Below are 21,870 nucleotides of genomic sequence, written 5' to 3' on the forward strand. Positions count from 1 at the left end.
GAGCCATCTAAGTGTTAATATGACCCCACGTTCGAACCCCGGCCTGAGTGGAGACAGATGGCCGGTCACCTCACCTATGTCACCCAGCGGTCCTTAGGTAACGGGCGAAAGGTCCATGTTCTTAAACGTATCGGACTCCCATTACGACTGTTTCCCAAGGCCCCACAGAGAAGATTAGCCCACAACCACAATCACCACCGCAATCACCATCACCACCACCACCACCCATCATTACCAATCGCATGCTCCTCCGTCTTGCCATCATCACAGAGCCATCATCTTCCACCATCCACAATGCCCACTTACATCATGGACACCTGGCATTACCTGGCGGGCCCGCGACGTACAGGTGATAAAGATGGACTGGTAGAGGGATGGAGTGATGGAGAGGTGGCGGAGAGGTGCAGAAACTTAGTAATGGGGTAGTGGAGGGCGGGATGGAAGGAGGGACGAGAGAGGGTTAACCGGGCTTTCATGGGAGATTTTCCCGCTTAAGATGCAGAAGTCCTGATAACTAGAATCACAAAACAGTCCATGAAAGTCCCCGCAACTCATACGAGAGGCTTTTCCAACAGGCTTATACAGACGTGACACAGAGAAGATCAATCGGATTTTCATGGGTGACTTTCCCGTTCAAGGTGCAGAAGTGGTGAAAAACTATCGCCAGCATAAGAACATTAAAACATAAGAACGTAAGGAGTCTGCAAGAGGTCGGTTGGCCTATACAAGGCAGCTCCTGTAATCCTAACCCCACCTTACCTCACTATCCATGAACTCGTCCAACCTCTTCTTGAATGTATCTATATTATTGGCACCCACAACATGACTGTCAAGCCTGTTCCATTTGTCCACCACTCTATTAGTGAACCAATTCTTGCCTATGTCTCTGCTGAATCTGATTTTGTCTAACATAAAACCGTTGCTACGCGCCCTACCTGGCTCTTTTACCACCAAAACACTATTGACATCACCTTTATTAAAGCCCTTCATCCATTTATAGACTTCGATAAGGTCTCCTCGCAACCTTCGTCTTTCCAGAGAGTGTAAATTTAAATGCTTAAGTCTATTCTCATAAGGCAAGTTTCTCACTCCCTGAATCATTTTAGTCATCACAGAACAGGCCATGATAATCCCAGGAATTTATTCATACGGGCGAACCGAGGCGCCGTGACGCTTAAAAGTACGGGGTTGTCCTGTTTTCTGGAGGAGGTGGAGGAGGAGGAGGAGGAGGATAATGAGGAAGATGAAAGTAAGGATGAAGGTGAAAGAGAGTTTGTTAATATGTTCACTCAGTACCCTCCTCCTCCTCCTCCTCCTCCTCCTCCTCTTCCTCCTCTTCCTCCTCCTCCTCCTCCTCCTCCTCCTCCTCCTCCTCCTCCTCCTCCTCCTCCTCCTCCTCCTCTTCCTCTCCCTCCTCTTCCTCCAGGTGTGCGCCATCCAGGTGACCCTCGTTAACCACCTCATTAACGGCATGTACAACGTGGTGCGCACGCGCGCATGCACACACACACACACACACACACACACACACACACACACACACACACACACACACACACACACACACACACCAAACCTTCTTTTCTAATATTTTTTTCATTAATCTCCTTGCGTCGTTTATTAGCTAATCAGTACGCTTATACTTGTGCCGCATCCGAAAGTGAAAGTTAATACAGGTGTCACTATGAGTAATCTTCAATAGCCACCAATTAGTCATTATCATAGGAGTTAATTTCCTCACGCGCTGATAAGAATGATTTCAATACATATTATCAACGTGTCATTCCTAAGGCCTCCGTGGTGCAGTGGTTAGGGTGCTTAACTACGAATCCACTGGCCCAGGTTCGAATCCCGGTCCGGGTAGTCTGTGTGCATCTCACCCATCTGCATTTTCCCTTGCGGTCGATAAATGGGTACCTGGGGAAACCTGTGGAAGGCAAACTGTGGTAACATGGATGTCACACTGGCCCTGTGCCCCGGGGTGATGGGCTCATACCACCACAGGCTCGCGGGCCAATGTGACGGAGGTGAGCACCGGGGCCACGCCCAGCTATAGCCCCCAACTTTACCTTTACCCAAGACAACTATTTCTGCATGAGTTAAGATATTTTTCCAACTGTGCTAATTTTCACAAGGACGAGCAAGACAACTTCCATAGAGGATTTTTTTATTTTTATCTACGAGTCGTTTACACCTGCGTCAGTAATTTCCTTAGGTGCATATGTCCACAGGTGTTAATGAGGCTTATCTATACAGGTGCAGATATTTAGATATTAATTAGTGTAACGTCCACCTATGCTTTTTTTTCAACAGGTGTTAATGAGACATTTCCAGAGGTGTTACCGACAATAATTTCCACAGGTCCTAATTGCCAGAGGTGTTAATGTGGGTAATTTTCATAGTTATCAATTTATAGAGGTATTGACGAGACCCTTCCACAGGTGCTTATTTCCAATGGTTGTGATGAAGGTTATTTCCATAGGCGTCAGTGAAGTTCATTTTCTAGAGGTTTCTAACAGACTGACTTCCACCGTTTTTTATTTCCAAAGGTTATGAAGAAGCTTATTTTCAAAGGTGATAATGAGGCCTATTTCCATAGGCCTTAAGTATAACAAGTTCTACAGGTAATAAGTTTTTGGATGTCATAATTAAAGTTCCGCAGGTGCTAAGGTTTTGGAGGTGGTAATTAGTAAGTTCCACAGGTCCCAAGCTCCACAGATGTTAAATTCACAGGTGCTAAGTTTTTGGAGGCCATAATTAAAGTTCCACAGGTGTTAAGTTCACAGGTGTTAATTTTTTTGAAGGTGGTAAGAACCACAGGTTCTAAGTTTTTGGAGGTGATAATTTAAGTTCCACAAGTTCTAAGTGTTTGGAGGTGGTAATTGAGGTTCCACAGATGACAAGTTCCACAGGTGCAAAGTTCCACAGGGGCTAAGTTCACAGGTGTTGAGTTTTTGGAGGTGACAACTTCCACAGGTGCTAAGGTTATGAGTGTTATGATTAGAATAAGTTCTCCAGGTATTAATTTTCCCCTGTGCCACATCCCCCCGGTGCTAACGAACCTCCTTCTCCAGGTGAACGGGCACGACGTGAGCGGGCTGAGCCACACTGAGGCGGTGCAGGTGTTCCAGGAGGCGGAGGAGCCCATCCTGGTGCAGGTGTTGCGGCGCCCCCACAACAACAACACCCAGCAGCACCCGCCCTCGCCCCCCGCCCACGCCCACGCCCCGGGAAAGCAGGGGAGGAAGGGCGAGGAGGAGGAGGAGGAGGAGGCGCGGGAGGAGGAGGGGAGTGTGAGGGATGGAGATAGCAGCACAACGGGGACGCAGACGGAGGTGAGTTGGGTTGGGTTCGGTTGGGTTAGGTTGAGTTGAGGAGGGTTGGGTTGAGTTGGTTTGGGTTGGGCTGGGTTGAGTTGAGTTGGGTTGAGGAGGGTTGGATTGAGCTGGGTTGGGTTAGGTTGAGTTGAGGAGGGTTGGGTTGAGTTGGGTTGGGTTGGGTTGGGTTGCGGAGGGTGGAGGGAGGGTTATGTGCGGGGGCGGGTAGGGAAGGGGGGTAGAGGATGAAGAGGGAAGGAAACTAATGAAAAGAAAGAAAGTGGAGGAGGAACTAAGGGAAAGGAAGAATGAGCGAAGGAAAGAATCGAGTGGAGGAAACAGTGAATAAGGAAAAAAAAAGGATTGGGGTGGGGATGGAAGGGAAGGGGAGGGGGTTGTGTGTGTGAGGGTAGGGAGAGGAGAGGAGGTGTGTGTGTGTGTGTGTGTGTGTGTGTGTGTGTGTGTGTGTGTGTGTGTGTGTGTGTGTGTGTGCGCTTCATCATCATTATCGTTTTCTTCTTCTTTTACTATTACTTATGTTACTACTACTACTACTACTACAGGTCCTATTTCTTCTTCCTATTAGACTATCTTTTTCAACTCTTGTTCTTCTATTATCTTCTTTTACTCTTTTCCTTCTTCTTGTTTTTCTTCTTCTTCTTCTTCTTCTTCTTCTTCTTCTTCTTCTTCTTCTTTTTCTTTTTCTTTTTCTCTTTCTTTTTCTTCTTCTTCTTCTTCTTCTTCTTCTTCTTTTTCTTTTTCTTTTTCCTTTTTCTTCTACATCTTTTCTTCTTCTTCTTCTTCTTCACTACCACATCACCACATTCTCCTCCACCACCACCACCACCTCTCACTCATATCACCCCACTCCACTCATCCCTCTCCATTACAGATTTCCCTGATGGGCGTGAGCGAGTGGGAGGTGGCGGCGTCAGCGTGGGCGGCGGCGGCAGCGGCGGGCGTGGGCGTTGGTGTGGGTGACGGGAGCGATTCTGACTCCCCGGACGGCGACTACATCTTCCCCGGCGATCTCCCGCAGTCGATCTCGCAGTACTTGGAGCAGGAGATTGACCTTGAAGTGAGTGGCAGGGAGAGAAGGGAGAGAGGAAGAGAAGTGAAAGGAGTGAGTAAGTGAAATGAAAGAATAACTGGAGGAAGGGAGAGATAAAGGAAGGAAGAATAGAGTGGAAGAAAAGAATAAGGTAGGTGGAGGAATGAACTGAGTGGAGGACAGAATGAGGTGGAGGAGGAAGTAGATAGAGGAAACTGTAGATGGAGGAAATTAGTGGAGGAAAGAAGGTGGTAGAGAAATTGGGGAGGAAAAAAAGGGTGGAGGAAAGAACCGGGCGGAGGAAACAGAGGATGAAAGAAGGAAAAAGGAAGAATGAAGGAAAATGGTTGAGGATTGATGTAAGAAAAGATGATGGAGAAAGAAGGAGAGGAGGAAAGAAAAAGTGAGCGATGTGTGTGTGTGTGTGTGTGTGTGTGTGTGTGTGTGAGAGAGAGAGAGAGAGAGAGAGAGAGAGAGAGAGAGAGAGAGAGAGAGAGAGAGAGAGAGAGAGAGACAGAGATTTCAGACCATCATTTTGGGAAGGAAGAAAAAAATACGTAAAAATCTGGAAGTAAGAAATGAAGGAAAGAAGGAAGGAAGGAAGAAGGAAGGAAAGAATAAATCATAGGAGAGAGTAAGTGGAGGGAAGGATAGATGAAGGAAAATATATAAAGGGAGGAAGGAATATAGTGGAGGAAAGAATGAGATGGAGGAAGAAGTAGAGAGAGGAAACTAGTGGAAGGAGAGAAGGTGGAGGAGGAAATGAGGGAAGGAAAGAATGGGTGGAGGAAAGAACTGGATGGAAGAAAGAAGGAGAGTGGTAGAGGTTGAATGGAAGAAAGAAGGAAGGAGAGAAGAAAAGAAGGAAGAAAGATAGAAGGAAAAGGAGAATGGAGAATGAAAGAGAGGAGGAAAGGAAATTGGAGGATAAGAGAAGAAAGAAGAATGGAGGGAAAACAAAAGGGGAGAAAACAGTGAATGGAGGAGAAGGAAAGTCGATAATTAGATGTTTAGGTAACGCTTTTTCCCCCCCTCCTCCTCCTCTTCCTCCTCTTCCAACAATCGGACGAGAGTAAGTTCAGGAAAGCAATTACTGATGATTGTTCGTGTGTGTGTGTGTGTGTGTGTGTGTGTGTGTGTGTGTGTGTGTGTCATATCACCAAAGAAACGCCCGAAACCTCTAACAACCCTTAAGGAAGCTTCAAATCCTCCTCTGCCCCGCACCAAGGGAATCCAACACTCTATAGCACACCTTCATGGGATCCAAACCTTTCCAGTGACCCGCGTGTTATGGCTAATCGGGGAGTTTTCATGTTGGCCGTTTTCTTCCTCCTCCTCCTCCTCCTCCTCCTCCTCCTCGCTATGAAAAGAAGATTAGGAGATGAGAGAGAGAGTGAGGAGGAAAGGAGGGAGTGAGGGAGAGGAAGAGGAGGAAGGAGGAAAGAGAGGGAGGGAAGAAAGAAAGGGGAGAGAAAGAGGTTAGATATTATTGTCATTGATCTCTCTCTCTCTCTCTCTCTCTCTCTCTTAGCGAGGTCTCCTTAAAACCTTATTTATTGCGTTTTCATATTTTGTTCTGAGAGAGAGAGAGAGAGAGAGAGAGAGAGAGAGAGAGAGGGGACACAAAGGAAGAACAAACAACAGCAGACCTGCTGGTCCTTACGAGGCTGTTTGTGACAAGCTACACTAACTATCTAATCAAAGGTGGAAGATGAAGGACAGCAAAGGCGAAGGCTCCTCCCAACCCCCCTATCCCTCCAGCCAAAGCTGGCAGGAAAGGAAAAAGAACCATGCAGCATGGAAAAACTGCATGGAAATTATGTAGGAAAGAGGAAAGAACTACCATTACTGCTACCACTAACCGGGCGATAAAAGCGGACAAGGGCTTCAGTATTCGAAAGAACTTAACGTTATTACGACAATGAGTAATATTTTAGTTGCTGGTTGGATTCAAAACACTTGTCTAATCTATTCTTGAAGGTCGTAACTGTTGTACTATCAACATCACAGGGTAGAGAGTTACAAACATTAACTACTCGATTGAAGAAGAAGTGTTTGGCTTCGTGCGACGAGAATCTTTTACCACTTATCTTCAAATTGTGATTTCTTCTTGTTCTATTTGATCGATCAATTGTAAAGTAATCTTCCGCATTAATATCACTGAATCCTTTAAACATTTTAAACACTTCTATTAGATCGCCTCGCATTCTTCGTTTTGATAGACTGAATAAATTTACTTCATTAAGCCTTTGTTCATATGATAAATTTCTCAACCTAGGAATCATCTTTGTTACTCTTCGTTGAACCCGTTCCAACTTTTCTATGTCTTTTCTGTAGTAGGGAGACCAAAACTGTACACAGTACTCTAGACGGGGTCGAACCAGCGAATCATACAGTTTTAATTTGACTTTTTCCGATTTATTATTAAAGACTCGTCCGATGAAGCCAACCAATTTGTTTGCAGTTTTAACTACCTCTGAAAAATGCTGACCGGGCTTTAAATCGCTTGATATAGTGATTCCAAGATCTTTTTCTTTACTTACTGCAGAAAGTTGTTTGCCGTTCATTACGTACCGAACGCGATTGTTATTTTTTCCGATGTGCAACACTACATTTGTCATCGTTAAATTTCATTTGCCATTGATTGGCCCAACGTGCAAGTCGATCTAGATCTAATTGTAAAGCTTCTTCGTCGAGTGTCGCAATTACTTTACTAGCACTTTTTGTGTCATCAGCAAATTTAGATACTTTGCAAGTGAGCCCATCATCGATATCATTAACATAAATTAAGAAGAGCATGGGGCCAAGCACTGATCCTTGAGGTACGCCGCTTCTGACATCGAGCCAGTTAGATATAACACCGTTTAGAACTACTCTGTTTCCGCTCAGAGAGCCAGTCCACAAGCCAATTGTGAACGTTACTAGAGATACCGTGCGCCAATAGTTTCTGAGCAATCGTTTGTGGGGGACCTTATCAAATGCCTTTTGAAAATCCAGATATATGATATCTACTGATCTGCTTTCATCGAACACCTCAAAAATATAATGAAAAAAATCAAGTAAGTTAGTTAAACACGAACGTTTACTACGGAAGCCATGTTGCGAATTATTTATCATATTATTTTCTTCGAAGAATTTCACCATATTGTCGCGAATGATAGTCTCCATTAACTTACAAACAATCGATGTCAGGCTAATTGTTCGATAGTTTCCTGGATGAGACTTGTCCCCCTTTTTGAAAATTGGTGTGACATTTGCAAATTTCCAGTCCGACGGAACTTTTCCAGCTGTTAAAGATTTATTGAATATGATGGAGGGAGGTTTACAAATTTGATGTTTGATTTCTTTTAAGACCCTAGGGGTAATTTTGTCTGGACCAGGAGCTTTGCTTACTTTAATCTTTTCAGTTGTGCGTAAAATGTAACTTTCTACGATGAGCACGCCACTGAACATCTTTTCGGTCCTTCTAACCTCCGGCGGTTGAGGAGATAAACAATCTTCGTCGGTAAATACGGATGCGAAAAAGTTATTTAGGATTGTAGCCATTTCATTTTCATCGTTCGTGTGGTTGCCATTATCATTAGCAAGTGGTCCGATACCACAAGTGAGTGACTTTTTATTATTTGCATTGCTAAAAAATTCTTTAGGATTAGATTTACTCGTTTCCGGTATATATTCTTCAAGATTTTTCTTGCTTCGTTTTATTAATTTCTTGGTTTCGCGGCGAATTCTGTCCAACTCTAGTTTGTCAGCCTCGTTCTGAGTTGATATGTATCTACTGTATACGCATTTTTTAAGAGATAGGCTATTTTGAATTTCGTTATTCCACCATTTGGGTTTCTTCTTAGAAGCTGAACGTCTGTTACGATAGGGTACGCATATGCTTATGGCATTGTTCAATATTGTGGTGAAGGCCCCCCAAGATTTATCAATATCTGTTTCCGCCGTGATTTCAGTCCAGTCAGAATTATTTAGAATTGATCGGAGTCTTACGAAATTCGCCCTCTGATAATCAGACACCTTTTCTTTACTAGGAGTTACTTTACCTTCTTTCATATTGATGCTGAATGTGATTGTTCGGTGATCGCTAGAACTAAAAATTGGATCAACATTTACTTCGTTGATGTAAATCACTTTCTAGTAAATTTGTGTACAGGTCGAGCCCTGTATGACAGTTCAACGGTTCACCCCATCTTTTCACTGGCAAGTTAAAGTCCCCAACAATTACTGCCTCGCAACTGCTACTTGTTTGTAATAATAATTCACTTAATGCGTGGTCGATATCAAGAGTCTGCCTTGGCGGTTTGTAGGTAAGTCCAATTACTATTTTACGAGATTTATTTTTAATTTCAATGAAGACCGTGTCTACATTGGTTATAATATCTGTTTTCACGGATACTGGATGGAGAGAGTTGTGGATATAAAAGATAACGCCTCCACCCTGTCTGTTCTCTCTTTCATGACTAAAGATGGTATAACCCGGTAATCTATATTCCGCAATGAAATCTCTATTTGAAGTGTCTATCCAAGATTCTGTGACTCCGATGATGTGGTAATGATTTGTAGCTGCGAGGACTTCTAAGTCTTCAAATTTGTTACGTAGGCTACGAGCGTTTACATAGCAAGCTTTAATGTGATTCGAGTCGGGGGTTTTGCGGGTTGAGTGCTCCCTTACGGTGGAGCTGCTGGTGTTCTCGCCTCCGCGTTTTTTGGCTTGCGAAGAGCCACTTGGTCACAGAGCAGCCTCCCGAAACGGGCTGCTCCAACAGGGTTTAAGTGGATGCCATCAGCAAGGAACAAGTCTGAATCGTAGTAGAAACTGTTCCACAAGTTAGCGAACTGTACATTTTCTTGTGAGCAAAGGGACTAAAGTCTGTTGTTTGTGCTGAAGGCCTTACTGTAAAAGCTTGATTCGGCACCGACCCTCGGGAGGATTCCTGAGATTATGATGTTACTGGCATCCGTTTTACGTTTATACTGCATGATCATGCGGCGGTATTTTTCAAGCAGTTCCTCAGAACGGGTTGTCTGTACGTCATTCGTCCCCGCGTGAATAACAAAGAGGGTGTTTCGGTCGGCATTTCTCGTGACATCATCGCACGCTGCGGTGATGTCGTCCAGTCTGGCACCTGGATAGCAGTATCGTTTTCTGCGGCCGTTTGATGAACAACCACAGAACTCAACCAGCTGGCCACGCACCATGGAGTCCCCAACTAGGCGAGTCTCAAACTCATCCTCCATGGTGTCTGCCAGCACCTGGAACCTATTGAAGGTAGTGGGGGTCAGTAAATTCTTGGTTGCCTGCTTCGGTTTGGCTCCATTCCTTACAGGTTGGAACCCAACATCCTGTGATGCAGGAAGAGAAGCGTTAAGTGGGGCAGGCTGGAAGATGTCCTGTGAGGCAGCCTGGGAGTTAGCCTGTGAAGCAGGCTGGGGGTTAGCCTGTGAAGCGGGCTGTGGGTCAGCCTGTGAGGCAGGCTGGCGGTTTTCCTGTGAGGCAGGCTGGGGGTTAGCCTGTGAGGCAAGCTGAGGGTTAGCCTGTGAGGCAGGCTGGGGGTTAGCGTGTGAGGCAGGCTGGGGTTTAGCCTGTGAGGCAAGCTGAGGGTTAGCCTGTGAGGCAGGCTGGGGGTTAGCCTGTGAGGCAGGCTGGGGGTTAGCCTGTGAGGCAGGCTCCGGGTTAGCCTGTGAGGCAGGCTGGGGGTTAGCCTATGAGGCAGGCTGGGAGTCAACCTGTGAGGCAGGTAACACGTCCTCCCGTGAAGCAGGAGATTCGTCTGGAGAGGGCACAGTCTCGGTGGAGGGCCTCTCCACCATCGATGGTGGAGTCACTGCCACATTATTTGAAACAAATTCCTGAAGGGCTTCGAATTTCTTTTCAAGATCATTGTGCTTGACTTTCCATTCAGTCACAGCCTTCTGAAGATGTAATCTTTGAACGCAGAGGCGGCAAGTTTTACTCAGCTGGAAGAACTGAGCTGCAAATCGTCCGGGACAGACGTCACACTTAAGGTTCGAAGGCATTGTTAGAAATTTAAGCGAGTTTACAGTTTGGGCAAATATTAAAAGCGCTTTCGAAATAACTTAAAGTGTGACCATAAATTGAGTTGGATAAAAATTGTGCATGGAAATTAGATACTGCTATGTTACATGCCTCCAACACTGGGAGTTCGCTCCCACAGGGTCTTGGAAACGCCTCAAAGACCAATCGCTTGTCCTGAGCCTCGGTCACGAGAGAGACTTCACAACCCGGCGCTTTTCAGCTATTGTCCTCGAAGTTTTGTCCCATAGAACGGGGCCGGCGTAGTCACACAGAGCAGAGCTGGCAAGGGAGGAGAGGAACCAGCAATTCGTTCCCACTTTCCGAAACGTCTAACCCAACTCTGCGACCCTTTCGAGGCCTGGCCAGTGGCACCTGTCACCAGGTGTTCTCCACCAACTCTAGAGAGTATCAGACGCCCTTCCTGAGAGACCAAAAAGCTGAAATATTCCTTGAGTATAAGAAAAACCCTCAGAAACTCCACCTAGAAGCCGGGAGGTACAACCTCAAATGGCCCACGGAAGACATCTCTTTCAGGAGAAAACAAGAACCAGCTGTTATGCAGAATAGGGATGGGAGTACCGTCGATAGAGGGGAGGGACGGGGAGCTCACACCGACAACTGGTTCCCAGGGAGGCTTTTTAGTGTAGAGGTCGCCACACTCCTCCACCGCAGGCCTAAATAATTAGGCACGGTCCAGCTGACTAGGACCCTGGAACTCCAGCCATTGTCTCATAAAGAGATCCTCTGCCTGCAGTCCAACCCACCACTGCTGCTGCCCAGAGGCTTCACCGTGACCCTGGCACGGGAGACAGATCAGGTATTACACCTTGTCCAAGGGTGACCTGAGACTATGCAGGGCAGGGACGTCTAGTTCCCTGAGGTGAAAACACTTCACCCGCATACACCCGCATACCCGGAGGGTATGCGGGTAGATATAGATAGATAAAGAAAGGAAGATAGATAGATAGATGGATAGATCGGGAGAAGAGAGAGAGAGAGAGAGAGAGAGAGAGAAGAAAGAAATTCATAGAGAGATGGAGAGATAATTGAAGGAAAGTGAAAGGGAGGGAAAGGGAAAGTCAGAGAGGGAGAAGGGAGGAGGGTTAGAAGGGAAGGAAGGAAGGAAGGAGAGGGAGAAAATGGAGAAGGGAAGAGATGGAGGGGAAAGCAAAACGCATGAGGGAGAAGAAGAAGAAGAAGAAGAAGAATTATAACAACCAAAACACCACCACCACCACCACCAACAACAACATCAACAACACACACACACACACACACTTTTATTTCATTCCTTCATTCCTTTTTTCATTCGTTTATATCATTCCTTTGTTTCCCTCCTTTATTTCACTAATTCATTCATTTACTTCATTCCTTTACTTTATTTCCTTCCTCTATTCCTTTATTTCATCATTTAATTTCCTTATTCCTTCCTTCCTTCATTTATTTCACTCCTTTATTCCATTCTTTTATTCCTTCATTTCTTCCATTCCTTCATTCCAATATTCCTTCCTTTATTCCTTTATTCCTTTACTAATTCGTTTATCCCTTCCTCCTTCCCATTATTCTTTCCTCCATTCCTTTATTCCTTCTTCTATTCCCTTATCCCTTTCTCCTTTCCATTATTCTTTCCTCCATTCCTTTATTCCTTCCTTCCTTCCTTCCGTCACTCCGCCTTGCCGTGCTGGGTCGTGGCCGCGGTAATCAGTGAGGTAATGAGGACAAAGGGAGGACAATTACTAACATATTTTCACTTCTCTTTGTCCCTCAAGTTCTTTTCGTAAGTTTTCTCCCCTCGCTTATATTTATTTTCATATTATTTATCTTTCTTTCGTTCGTTCTTTTTTTATCTTTTCGTCTTTTCTCTTCGCTTCTCCTTCTCTCTCTCTCTCTCTCTCTCTCTCTCTCTCTCTCTCTCTCTCTCTCTCTCTCTCTCCTTCCTTCCTTTCTTCCTTTCTTCTTTCTCCCCTTCCTCCTCTCTTCATTTTCCTTCTCCTTTTCTTCCTCACTCTCTCTCTCTTCCTTCCCTTCCTCTCCTCCCTTTATCTTCCTTTCTCTTCTCCCTTCCTCTTCCTCACTCTTCCTTCCCCATCTTTAATCTTCCTCCCTCTTTCTCTTCCTTTTCCCTCCTCCTTCCTCATACTCCTTTCCTCCCTTTCTCCTCTCCCTTCTCTCTTCCTCTTCCTCACTTCCTTTTATTCCCTTATTCCTCTCTTTCTCTTCCTATCCTCCCTCTCTCCCTTCCTCTTCCTTTCCCTCCCTCCCTCTCTACATCACAAGGAGAAACAATAGAAGAAAATTTATCCTTCTCCAGAAAACCAATTAGACTTTGGTCTTTCTCTCTCTCTCTCTCTCTCTCTCTCTCTCTCTCTCTCTCTCTCTCTCTCTCTCTCTCTCTCTCTCTCTCTCTCTTCTTCCTCCTTTCCCTCCTTTTCTGCCTTCTCTTCCGCCTCTCTCTCTGCTTCTTTTCTTTTTTTGTTTTTAGTGAAAAATTTGTACAGGTTGGTGATTAGAGAGAGAGAGAGAGCGAGAGAGAATATAGATTGAGCATTTGATTATGTTATTTTCAATCAATTCTCTCTCTCTCTCTCTCTCTCTCTCTCTCTCTCTCTCTCTCTCTCCATTAGGATGATCAAAGCCTCTCTAAACCGATTCTTGAAAACTGGACACACAACAAACACTGGATTCTGATGCTGGGTTATATCATCGATTGTTTATCCTCCTCCTCCTCCTCCTCTTCTTCCTTCTCCTCGTCTCCTTCTTCTTCCTACAATTGCTTTTCCTCTTCCATTGTCTGTTATCCTCCTCTCTTCCTTCTTTTTCTTCTGTCTATATTTCTCCTCCTCTTCTTCCTTCTTCTCCTCTTGCGTTTCTCTCTCCTTCTCTCTTTTCAGGCTTTTTTTGCTTGTTTTCTTCTTCCTTCTTAACTTATTTCAACTTCTCCTCTGCGTCTATTTCCTTCTCTTCCTTTTCTTCGTTTTCCTCCTCCTCCTCATCTTCTTTTTCTCTCCTATTTCTTCTTTCCACTTTTATCAGTTGTCCGTGTTTCCGTATCTTTCTACTTTTTCTTTTTCTTTTTAATTTCACTTCTTTTTCATCAAAATTTTCATCTTTATCTTTTTCTTCTTCCTTTTCGTATTTCCTCTTCTTCTTCTTCCTCCTTCCCATTTTTCTCTTTTCACTCCTACTTTTCTTCCTCCTCCACTTTAAACTTCTCCTTCTCTTTTACCTCCTCCTCCTTTTTTCCTCTTCCCCTTCCTCCTCCTCAAACTTACCTCTTCCTCCATACACACACACACACACACACACACACACACACCTTCATCTCTCTAATGGACACGTTTACCAAGTCTGGAAGTTAGAATAATCTTTTTTTTTTTTGTCTTGGGTTGAGGGAAGGATGGATGGCGGCCTGGCAAGCGAACAACAGGAGGAGGAGGAGGAGGAAGAGGAGGAGGAAGAGGAGGAGGAGGAGGAGGAGGAAAAAGAAGCAGAAGAAGAAGAAAAAGAAGAGGAAGAAATAATAATAAAATGAAAATGTCAATGAAAACGAAAAGAGAAAGTAGAGAGGAAAATGGATCAGAGGATAGGAGGAGGAGGAGGAGGAGGAATGGGTAAAGGAAGGAGGTTAAGGAATAAGAGAGAGAGAGAGAGAGAGAGAGAGAGAGAGAGAGAGAGAGAGAGAGAGAGAGAGAGAGAGAGAGAGAGAGAGAGAGGCTGATTCTATTCTCTTTATATATTCCTCTTAACTTACCTGTATGAGACACTAATTGTGGCCTCTCACTATTCAAGTAAACTTCTTAAAGTCGTCTGAACCGAAATCGAACCGAGCCGAACCTTCAAACGATCGCTCAGTCACTTCAGTTCATATTCTCAGACGCATTCGGCTCGCTCAGCATCTAGTCGGTTTGTCATAAGTGTTTTAACGTTCATGGTGTAGGAGCCTTGTCAAACTATCTCTAGGCCCATAAAACTACCCATGGAAATAGTATTAACTCAACCTCTACGAAAGCCTTGCCAAATCTGTGTGTGTAAGGTCGGTATGGTCAGACGCTTTCGGCTCCCACAATTAGTTCCAAAGTCACAAAAGAGATTAGTCGGCTTCACATGAGTGGTTTTCTACGTTCATGGTGTTGAGGCCTTGTCAGACTGTCACTAGGCTCATGGAAATACTAACACAACCTCTACCAAAGCCTAAAAAAATGTGGATGTGTGAGTCACGAAATGTTGGAGAAGATGGCAGTAAGTGTTTCATCAGGAGCTCAGAGACCGCGCACGATGCTTCGGACGTTCAGAGAGAGAGAGAGACTAAATACCTACCTAACATTTGTACTTATAACTTTCATTTCCTTCCCTTACTTCCCTCCCTCCCACCCTCTTCTTTCCCTCCCTTCCCCCCACTTTCCCTCCCTCCCCCCCTCTCTCCCTCCCACCCAAACCCTCCTAACCAGTCACTCTTTCCCTTCAGGAGATCATCTTGGAACGCACCACGGAGAATGAGAAACTCGGCCTCACCCTCTACTACAGCAACGCCCCCGCCCCCCCGCCCACGCACGTAGCGGAGCAGGACCCAGGGCAGCAGAGGACGAGGGCAGGGGCGATGGGGGGCAGGGCAGCAAGGGCGTGGTGACGGAGGTCCTCGTGTCCCAGATTGAGCAGGGGACGGTGGCGAGCAGGGACGGCAGGCTGAGGATAGGCGACCAGATCTTGCAGGTGAGTACAGAGAAGGGTAGAGAAGAGCAGGGAAGAAAAGAGAACAGCAGGGAAGAAAAGAGAACAGCAGGGAAGAAAAGAGAATAGCAGGGAAGAAAAGAGAACAGCAGGGAAGAAAAGAGAACAGCAGGGAAGAAAAGAGAACAGCAGGGAAGAAAAGAGAACAGCAGGGAAGGGAAGAGAACAGCAGGGAAGAAAAGAGAACAGCAGGGAAGGGAAGAGAACAGCAGGGAAGAAAAGAGAACAGCAGGGAAGGGAAGAGCAGAGAACAGCAGGGAAGAAAAGAGAACAGCAGGGAAGGGAAGAGAAGAGAACAGCAGGGAAGGGAAGAGCAGAGAACAGCAGGGTAGAAAAGAGAACAGCAGGGAAGGGAAGAGAAGAGAACAGCAGGGAAGGGAAGAGAAGAGAACAGCAGGGAAGGGAAGAGCAGAGAACAGCAGGGAAGAAAAGAGAACAGCAGGGAAGGGAAGAGAAGAGAACAGCAGGGAAGGGAAAAAAAGAGAACAGCAGGGGAGGGAAGAAAAGATAACAGCAGGGAAGAAAAGATAACAGCAGGGAAGGGAAGAGAAGAGAACAGCAGGGAAGGGAAAAAAAGAGAACAGCAGGGAAGGGAAAAAAAGATAACAGCAGGGAAGAAAAGAGAACAGCAGGGAAGGGAAGAGCAGAGAACAGCAGGGAAGGGAAAAAAAGATAACAGCAGGGAAGAAAAGAGAACAGCAGGGAAGGGAAGAGAAGAGAACAGCAGGGAAGGGAAAAAAAGAGAACAGCAGGGAAGGGAAAAAAAGAGAACAGCAGGGGAGGGAAGAAAAGAGAACAGCAGGGGAGGGAAGAAAAGAGAACAGCAGGGGAGGGAAGAAAAGATAACAGCAGGGAAGGGAAAAAAAGAGAACAGCAGGGAAGGGAAAAAAAGAGAACAGCAGGGAAGGGAAAAAAAGAGAACAGCACGGAAGGGAAAAAAAAAAAGAACAGCAGGGAAGGGAAGAAAAGAGAACAGCAGGGGAGGGAAGAAAAGATAACAGCAGGGAAGAAAAGAGAACAGCAGGGAAGGGAAGAGAACAGCAGGGACGATAAAAAAAGAGAACAGCAGAGTAGAGAACAAAAGATCACATAAGTGAAGAAAAGAGAACAGCAGGGAAGGGAAGAGAACAGCAGGGAAGGGAAAAAAAGAGAACAGCAGGGGAGGGAAGAGAACAGCAGGGAAGAAAAGAGAACAGCAGGGAAAAAAAGAGAACAGCAGGGAAGGGAAAAAAAGAGAACAGCAGGGGAGGGAAGAGAACAGCAGGGAAGAAAAGATAACAGCAGGGAAGAAAAGAGAACAGCAGGGAAGGGAAAAAAAGAGAACAGCAGGGAAAAAAAGAGAACAGCAGGGAAGGGAAAAAAAGAGAACAGCAGGGAAGGGAAGAAAAGTTAACAGCATGGAAGAAAAGAGAACAGCAGGGAAGGGAAAAAAAGAGAACAGCAGGGGAGGGAAGAGAACAGCAGGGAAGGGAAAAAAAGAGAACAGCAGGGAAGGGAAAAAAAGAGAACAGCAGGGAAAGCACGAGAACAGCAGGAAGGGAAAAAGAGAACAGCACGGAAGGGAAAAAAAGAGAACAGCAGGGAAGGGAAAAAAAGAGAACAGCAGGGGAGGGAAGAGAACAGCAGGGAAGGGAAAAAAAGAGAACAGCAGGGAAGGGAAAAAAAGAGAACAGCAGGGAAGGGAAAAAAAGAGAACAGCAGGGAAGGGAAAAAAAGAGAACAGCAGGGAAGGGAAGAGAACAGCAGGGAAGGGAATAGAACAGCAGGGAAGGGAAAAAAAGAGAACAGCAGGGAAGGGAAAAAAAGAGAACAGCAGGGAAGGGAAGAGAACAGCAGGGAAGGGAAAAAAAGAGAACAGCAGGGAAAAAAAGAGAACAGCAGGGAAGGGAAAAAAAGAGAACAGCAGGGAAGGGAAAAAAAGAGAACAGCAGGGAAAAAAAGAGAACAGCAGGGAAGGGAAGAGAACAGCAGGGAAGGGAAAAAAAGAGAACAGCAGGGAAAAAAAGAGAACAGCAGGGAAGGGAAAAAAAAGAGAACAGCAGGGAAGAAGAGATAACAGCAGGGAAGGGAAGAGAACAGCAGGGAAGGGAAAAAAAGAGAACAGCAGGGAAGAAAAGAGAACAGCAGGGAAGGGAAGAAAACAGCAGGGAAGAAAAGAGAACAGCAGGGAAGGGAAGAGAACAGCAGGGAAGGGAAGAGAAGAGCAGGGAAGGGAAAAAAAGAGAACAGCAGGGAAGAAAAGAGAACAGCAGGGAAGAAAAGAGAACAGCAGGGAAGGGAAGAAAACAGCAGGGAAGAAAAGAGAACAGCAGGGAAGGGAAGAGAACAGCAGGGAAGGGAAGAGCAGAGAACAGCAGGGAAGGGAAGAGCAGAGAACAGCAGGGGAGGGAAGGGAAGAGAACAGCAGAGGAGGGAAGGGAAGGGAAGAGAACAGCAGGGAAGAAAAAAGAACAGCAGGGAAGGGAAGAGCAGAGAACAGCTGGGGAGGGAAGGGAAGAGAACAGCAGGGAAGGGAAGAGAACAGCAGGGAAGAAAAAAGAACAGCAGGGAAGGGAAGAGCAGAGAACAGCAGGGAAGGGAAGGGAAGAGAACAGCAGGGAAGGGAAGAGAACAGCAGGGAAGAAAAAAGAACAGCAGGGAAGGGAAGAGAACAGCAGGGAAGAAAAGAGAACAGCAGGGAAGAAAAGAGAACAGCAGGGAAGGGAAGAGCAGAGAACAGCAGGGAAGGGAAGAGCAGAGAACAGCAGGGAAGGGAAGAGAACAGCAGGGAAGGGAAGGGAAGAGAACAGCAGGGAAGGGAAGAGAAGAGAACAGCAGGGAAGGGAAGAGAACAGCAGGGAAGAAAAGAGAACAGCAGGGAAGAAAAGAGAACAGCAGGGAAGGGAAGAGCAGAGAACAGCAGGGAAGGGAAGGGAAGAGAACAGCAGGGAAGGGAAGAGAAGAGAACAGCAGGGAAGGGAAGAGAACAGCAGGGAAGAAAAGAGAACAGCAGGGAAGGGAAGAGCAGAGAACAGCAGGGAAGGGAAGAGCAGAGAACAGCAGGGAAGGGAAGAGAACAGCAGGGAAAGGAAGAGAAGAGAACAGCAGGGAAGGGAAGAGAACAGCAGGGAAGAAAAGAGAACAGCAGGGAAGTAAAGAGAACAGCAGGGAAGGGAAGAGCAGAGAACAGCAGGGAAGGGAACAGCAGGGAAGGGAAGAGCAGAGAACAGCAGGGAAGGGAAGAGAACAGCAGTTAAGGGAAGAGAACAGCAGGGAAGGGAAGAGAAGAGAACAGCAGGGAAGGGAAGATAAATGAACAGCAGGGAAGGGAAGATAAGAGAATAGCATTGAAGGGAAAAGAAGGGAACATAGATAGAAATAGAAAAAGAAAATAGGAAACAAGAATATATAGAAGTATAGAATGAAAATAGAAAAGAAAAAGCAGAAAGCAGGGCAAGACAGAATACAAGGCAAAACAAAGCAGCAGAAAACAGAGAAATGTAGAACAGTTAGGTAGGTAAGGTTAGTAATAGGCCTACATGCACCCTAGTTAGTTTAGGCCCCAAGGCACATTCATATTTCTCAAGCACATTCTTAGCACAGAAGTTTATGTGTGGGTCACCCTAAGCCTTCGTCTTGGGGTTGAGTGGACATTGCTGGGCTCATGAATATAATGTGATGATTTGTCATGGGTGGTGGTGGTGGTGATATGGGTGGTGCTGGTGGTGGTGGCAGTTTGTAAGAGGGTGGTGATAGTGGTGTGGTGGAAGTATTGTGGTGGTGGTTGTGGTGAAGGATGTGATGTGATGATGACAGTAATTTTTTTTTTTTTCACGATTTTCTATTTTTTTTTTTCTTTGCCATTTTTTTTTTTTTTTCCCTTTTCTCATTATTCACTTTTTTATAATTATTTTTTGCTATTTTTTCTTTTTTTTCCCTTTTTCTTATTATTCACCTTTTTATCATTATTTTTTTGCCATTTTTTCATTTTTCTCCCTTTTTCTCATTATTCACCTTTTTATCATTATTTTTTTTGCCATTTTTTCATTTTTCTCCCTTTTTCTCATTATTCACCTTTTTATCATTATTTTTTTTGCCATTTTTTCATGTTTTTTGTCTTTTCCTCACCTATTTGTCATCTTGTTTTACCATTTTCTCATATTTTCTTTGTGTGTGGAACCAGCGAATTACAGGCCCTATTTTTCTTGGCATAGCACTTGGGTTCGTATTCTCAGACACTCTCGGTTCTCACAGCAAACATTTCCTAAGACCACAGAGGAGATTAAACGGGTTCTCATCAGCGTGTCTTCACATTCATGGTGCAGAAGCCTTGTCAATTAACCCAGTAGCAGCGGGGATAATGTTTCTTAATGGTCCCTCTAAGCGAGAAAAATGAGAAAAAATCATCACTCACACAAACCATTTCATAATATATATCAAAGCATTTGTGATCAGTTTATGTATCATCTATTTTGGGGGGTTTATATCATGGCACAAATTTGGCCCGTCGCTGCTGCTGGGTTATCTATCACCAGGCTCATAACACAACCCATGGAAACACTAACACAACCTCCACTAAAGCCATATTATGAATGTGTAAGCCCTGCATTGTTATAAGAATGTGTCCCTTGATCTGTCTTCTTGTGCTGTAAGAAATATAGATGACCAACCTTCCTTTCTGCCTTCAGATCAATGGTGTGGAGCTCACTACCAAGGCTCAGACCGAGGAGCTCTTTGCTGGCTGTGGCACGAGGGTCAGTCTGCTAGTCTCCCGCACCCAGTATTACGTGAGTCCTCGAGTCTTGGTTGTGGTGTGGTGTGTGTGTGTGTGTGTGGTGTGTATGTGTGTGGTGATGTGGTGGTGTGTATGTGTGTAGTGATGTGGTGGTGTGTGTGTGTGCTGTGTGTGGTGATGTGATGTGGTGTATGTTTGATTACAAGGAAAGGTGATTTTTCTCACTTATTTACTTTTACTTTTTTACTTTGTTTTTCTCCAACTTTTTGACTAATTTTCTATGATTTTCTCCAACTTTTTGACTAATTTTCTTTGATTTTCTCCAACTTTTTGACTGTTTGACTTTGACTTTCTCCAACTTTTTCCTCACTGACCGTTTTATCTGACTGTTCTTGTGTTGACCGTCGCCTTTCCCCCCAGGACGAGGATGACCTGGTGGAGGGCGAGGTGCTGGAGGACGTGGTGGAGGAGGAGGAGGAGGTGGAGCTGCTGGAGGCCAACTCGGAGTTCCTCACAAGCAGGTCAGTCAGCTGGGAGGCAAGACAATGGGTGTCGTGTTGTCAGTGTTTTCCTGTATTGGTGGGAGTGTGTTTGGTTTGAATAGAGCTTTATGGAACGAGCAAGTGTACAAATAGACATACGCCTGATTTTTTAAATGTCGTATTAGTCTTAACAAAAAATGTGGCTGATTTGTCTTTTTTACCCACTTTTCAAGGCATTGCTCGTTGGTTCTGTTGATCTGTTTGTCACTTTTAACGACTGACACTTGGAAATCTGTAGATAAATTGAAAGTTTTTAAAGGCTGTACCACAAGCTCTTTAAGTCAGGGGCGGATACAGGGGGGGCAGGGGCAGGCCTCCCAGAAAATCTTGAGTGTATGTGGATAGTGGGTACAAAACTGACTCGCTTATAAATGTGCTGCAACTATAATATGGAATGTGTCGTCGGCTGTAGGCATATGCAGGCACGGATACGGGCGTGGGGAGCCAGATGAGATAGCCCGGGCCCCCCCAAAAAAATATTAGGATAGCTGAAACATTTGAAATATCCATGAATTAAGAAAACATGAAATATATTTAAGATACCCCTAAAAATCTAGAGAGCTGGGGATGAAGCCAGCTGCCGCTAGATAGCTCTGGATGTTGTCCTTCAAACTTTAAAAAATTCCTTATCTTTAGGTTCCTTGGGCCTTACTATGCGGAGGTGGACGGGATGCTCAGGCAAGATTTAAATTTTTTCGGTGTCTGATGTAATTTTTCACTCCTGCAGGGTCAGGGCACAACGGGCACATGCCCAGGGCCCCGCGTTTTTATGGGCCCCGCACTCATCTAACAATCTATATACTCCCCCCCCCCATCTGCTAAAATTTCCACTTTCTGAGAGTCAAAACGAAAACTGTTACCTTTCTGTTGCATTTCTGGAGAACTCAGGATTTTCTCTATTTATTTTCAGTATTTAAATTATGGAATCGTATATTGAATATTATAGAGCAAGATTTAAAGGCCTAGGAAAAAATCTTTGTGACATTCCTCACATGCAAGCAGAAAGTGAATTTTAGTGCAGGCCACTATCATCATTCGGCACTTCAAAGAGGAAATAAGGGAAGACTTCCTTGCCTTTGTGCACGCCCAAGACCTCACCGGTAAAGGTTTAGCCTGGCTCCTTTTGCGCACCGTTGAAGACCTCGGATTGGACATGGCCAAGTGCAGGGGACTTGGTTTCAATGGAGCAAGTGCCATGATGGGAAAATTCAAAGGGTGTGCTGCAGTACTCATGAAGAAGTAGGCCTACACCCTGGCCAAGCCAATCCACTGCTTTAACCACCGGCAGAATGTAGTACTGACGAAGGCGTGTGACGTCAAAGAAGTGAAGATCGCTCTTCAAACACTGACCGAGGTGTACAACTTCGTTCATTCTTCGAATATGCGCAATCTCCGCTTCACAGAGGTTGTCAAGCTTACCTCGGCCAAGCGCGAAAAGCTTGTTCCCCTGTGCCCCACCAGGTGGATTGAGAGGCATG

At 45.3% G+C, this 21,870-nt stretch overlaps 1 protein-coding gene across 1 annotated transcript in view; it reads left to right on the top strand.

Moving 5' to 3' along the window:
- Positions 1-2,981: 2,981 nt before the first annotated feature.
- The window catches only part of LOC126995870 (PDZ domain-containing RING finger protein 4-like), a 32,042-nt gene continuing 13,153 nt past the window's right edge, over positions 2,982-21,870 (top strand). Inside the window, 6 exon segments of the mRNA XM_050855767.1 lie at positions 2,982-3,335; positions 4,210-4,395; positions 14,874-14,979; positions 14,982-15,118; positions 19,804-19,902; positions 20,271-20,371. Of these exon segments, the coding sequence (XP_050711724.1) occupies positions 2,988-3,335; positions 4,210-4,395; positions 14,874-14,979; positions 14,982-15,118; positions 19,804-19,902; positions 20,271-20,371 (977 nt within the window). The 5' untranslated portion in view covers positions 2,982-2,987.

The sequence above is a fragment of the Eriocheir sinensis genome, chromosome 9, assembly GCF_024679095.1.
Source record: "Eriocheir sinensis breed Jianghai 21 chromosome 9, ASM2467909v1, whole genome shotgun sequence".
Taxonomy (NCBI): Eukaryota; Metazoa; Arthropoda; class Malacostraca; order Decapoda; family Varunidae; genus Eriocheir; species Eriocheir sinensis.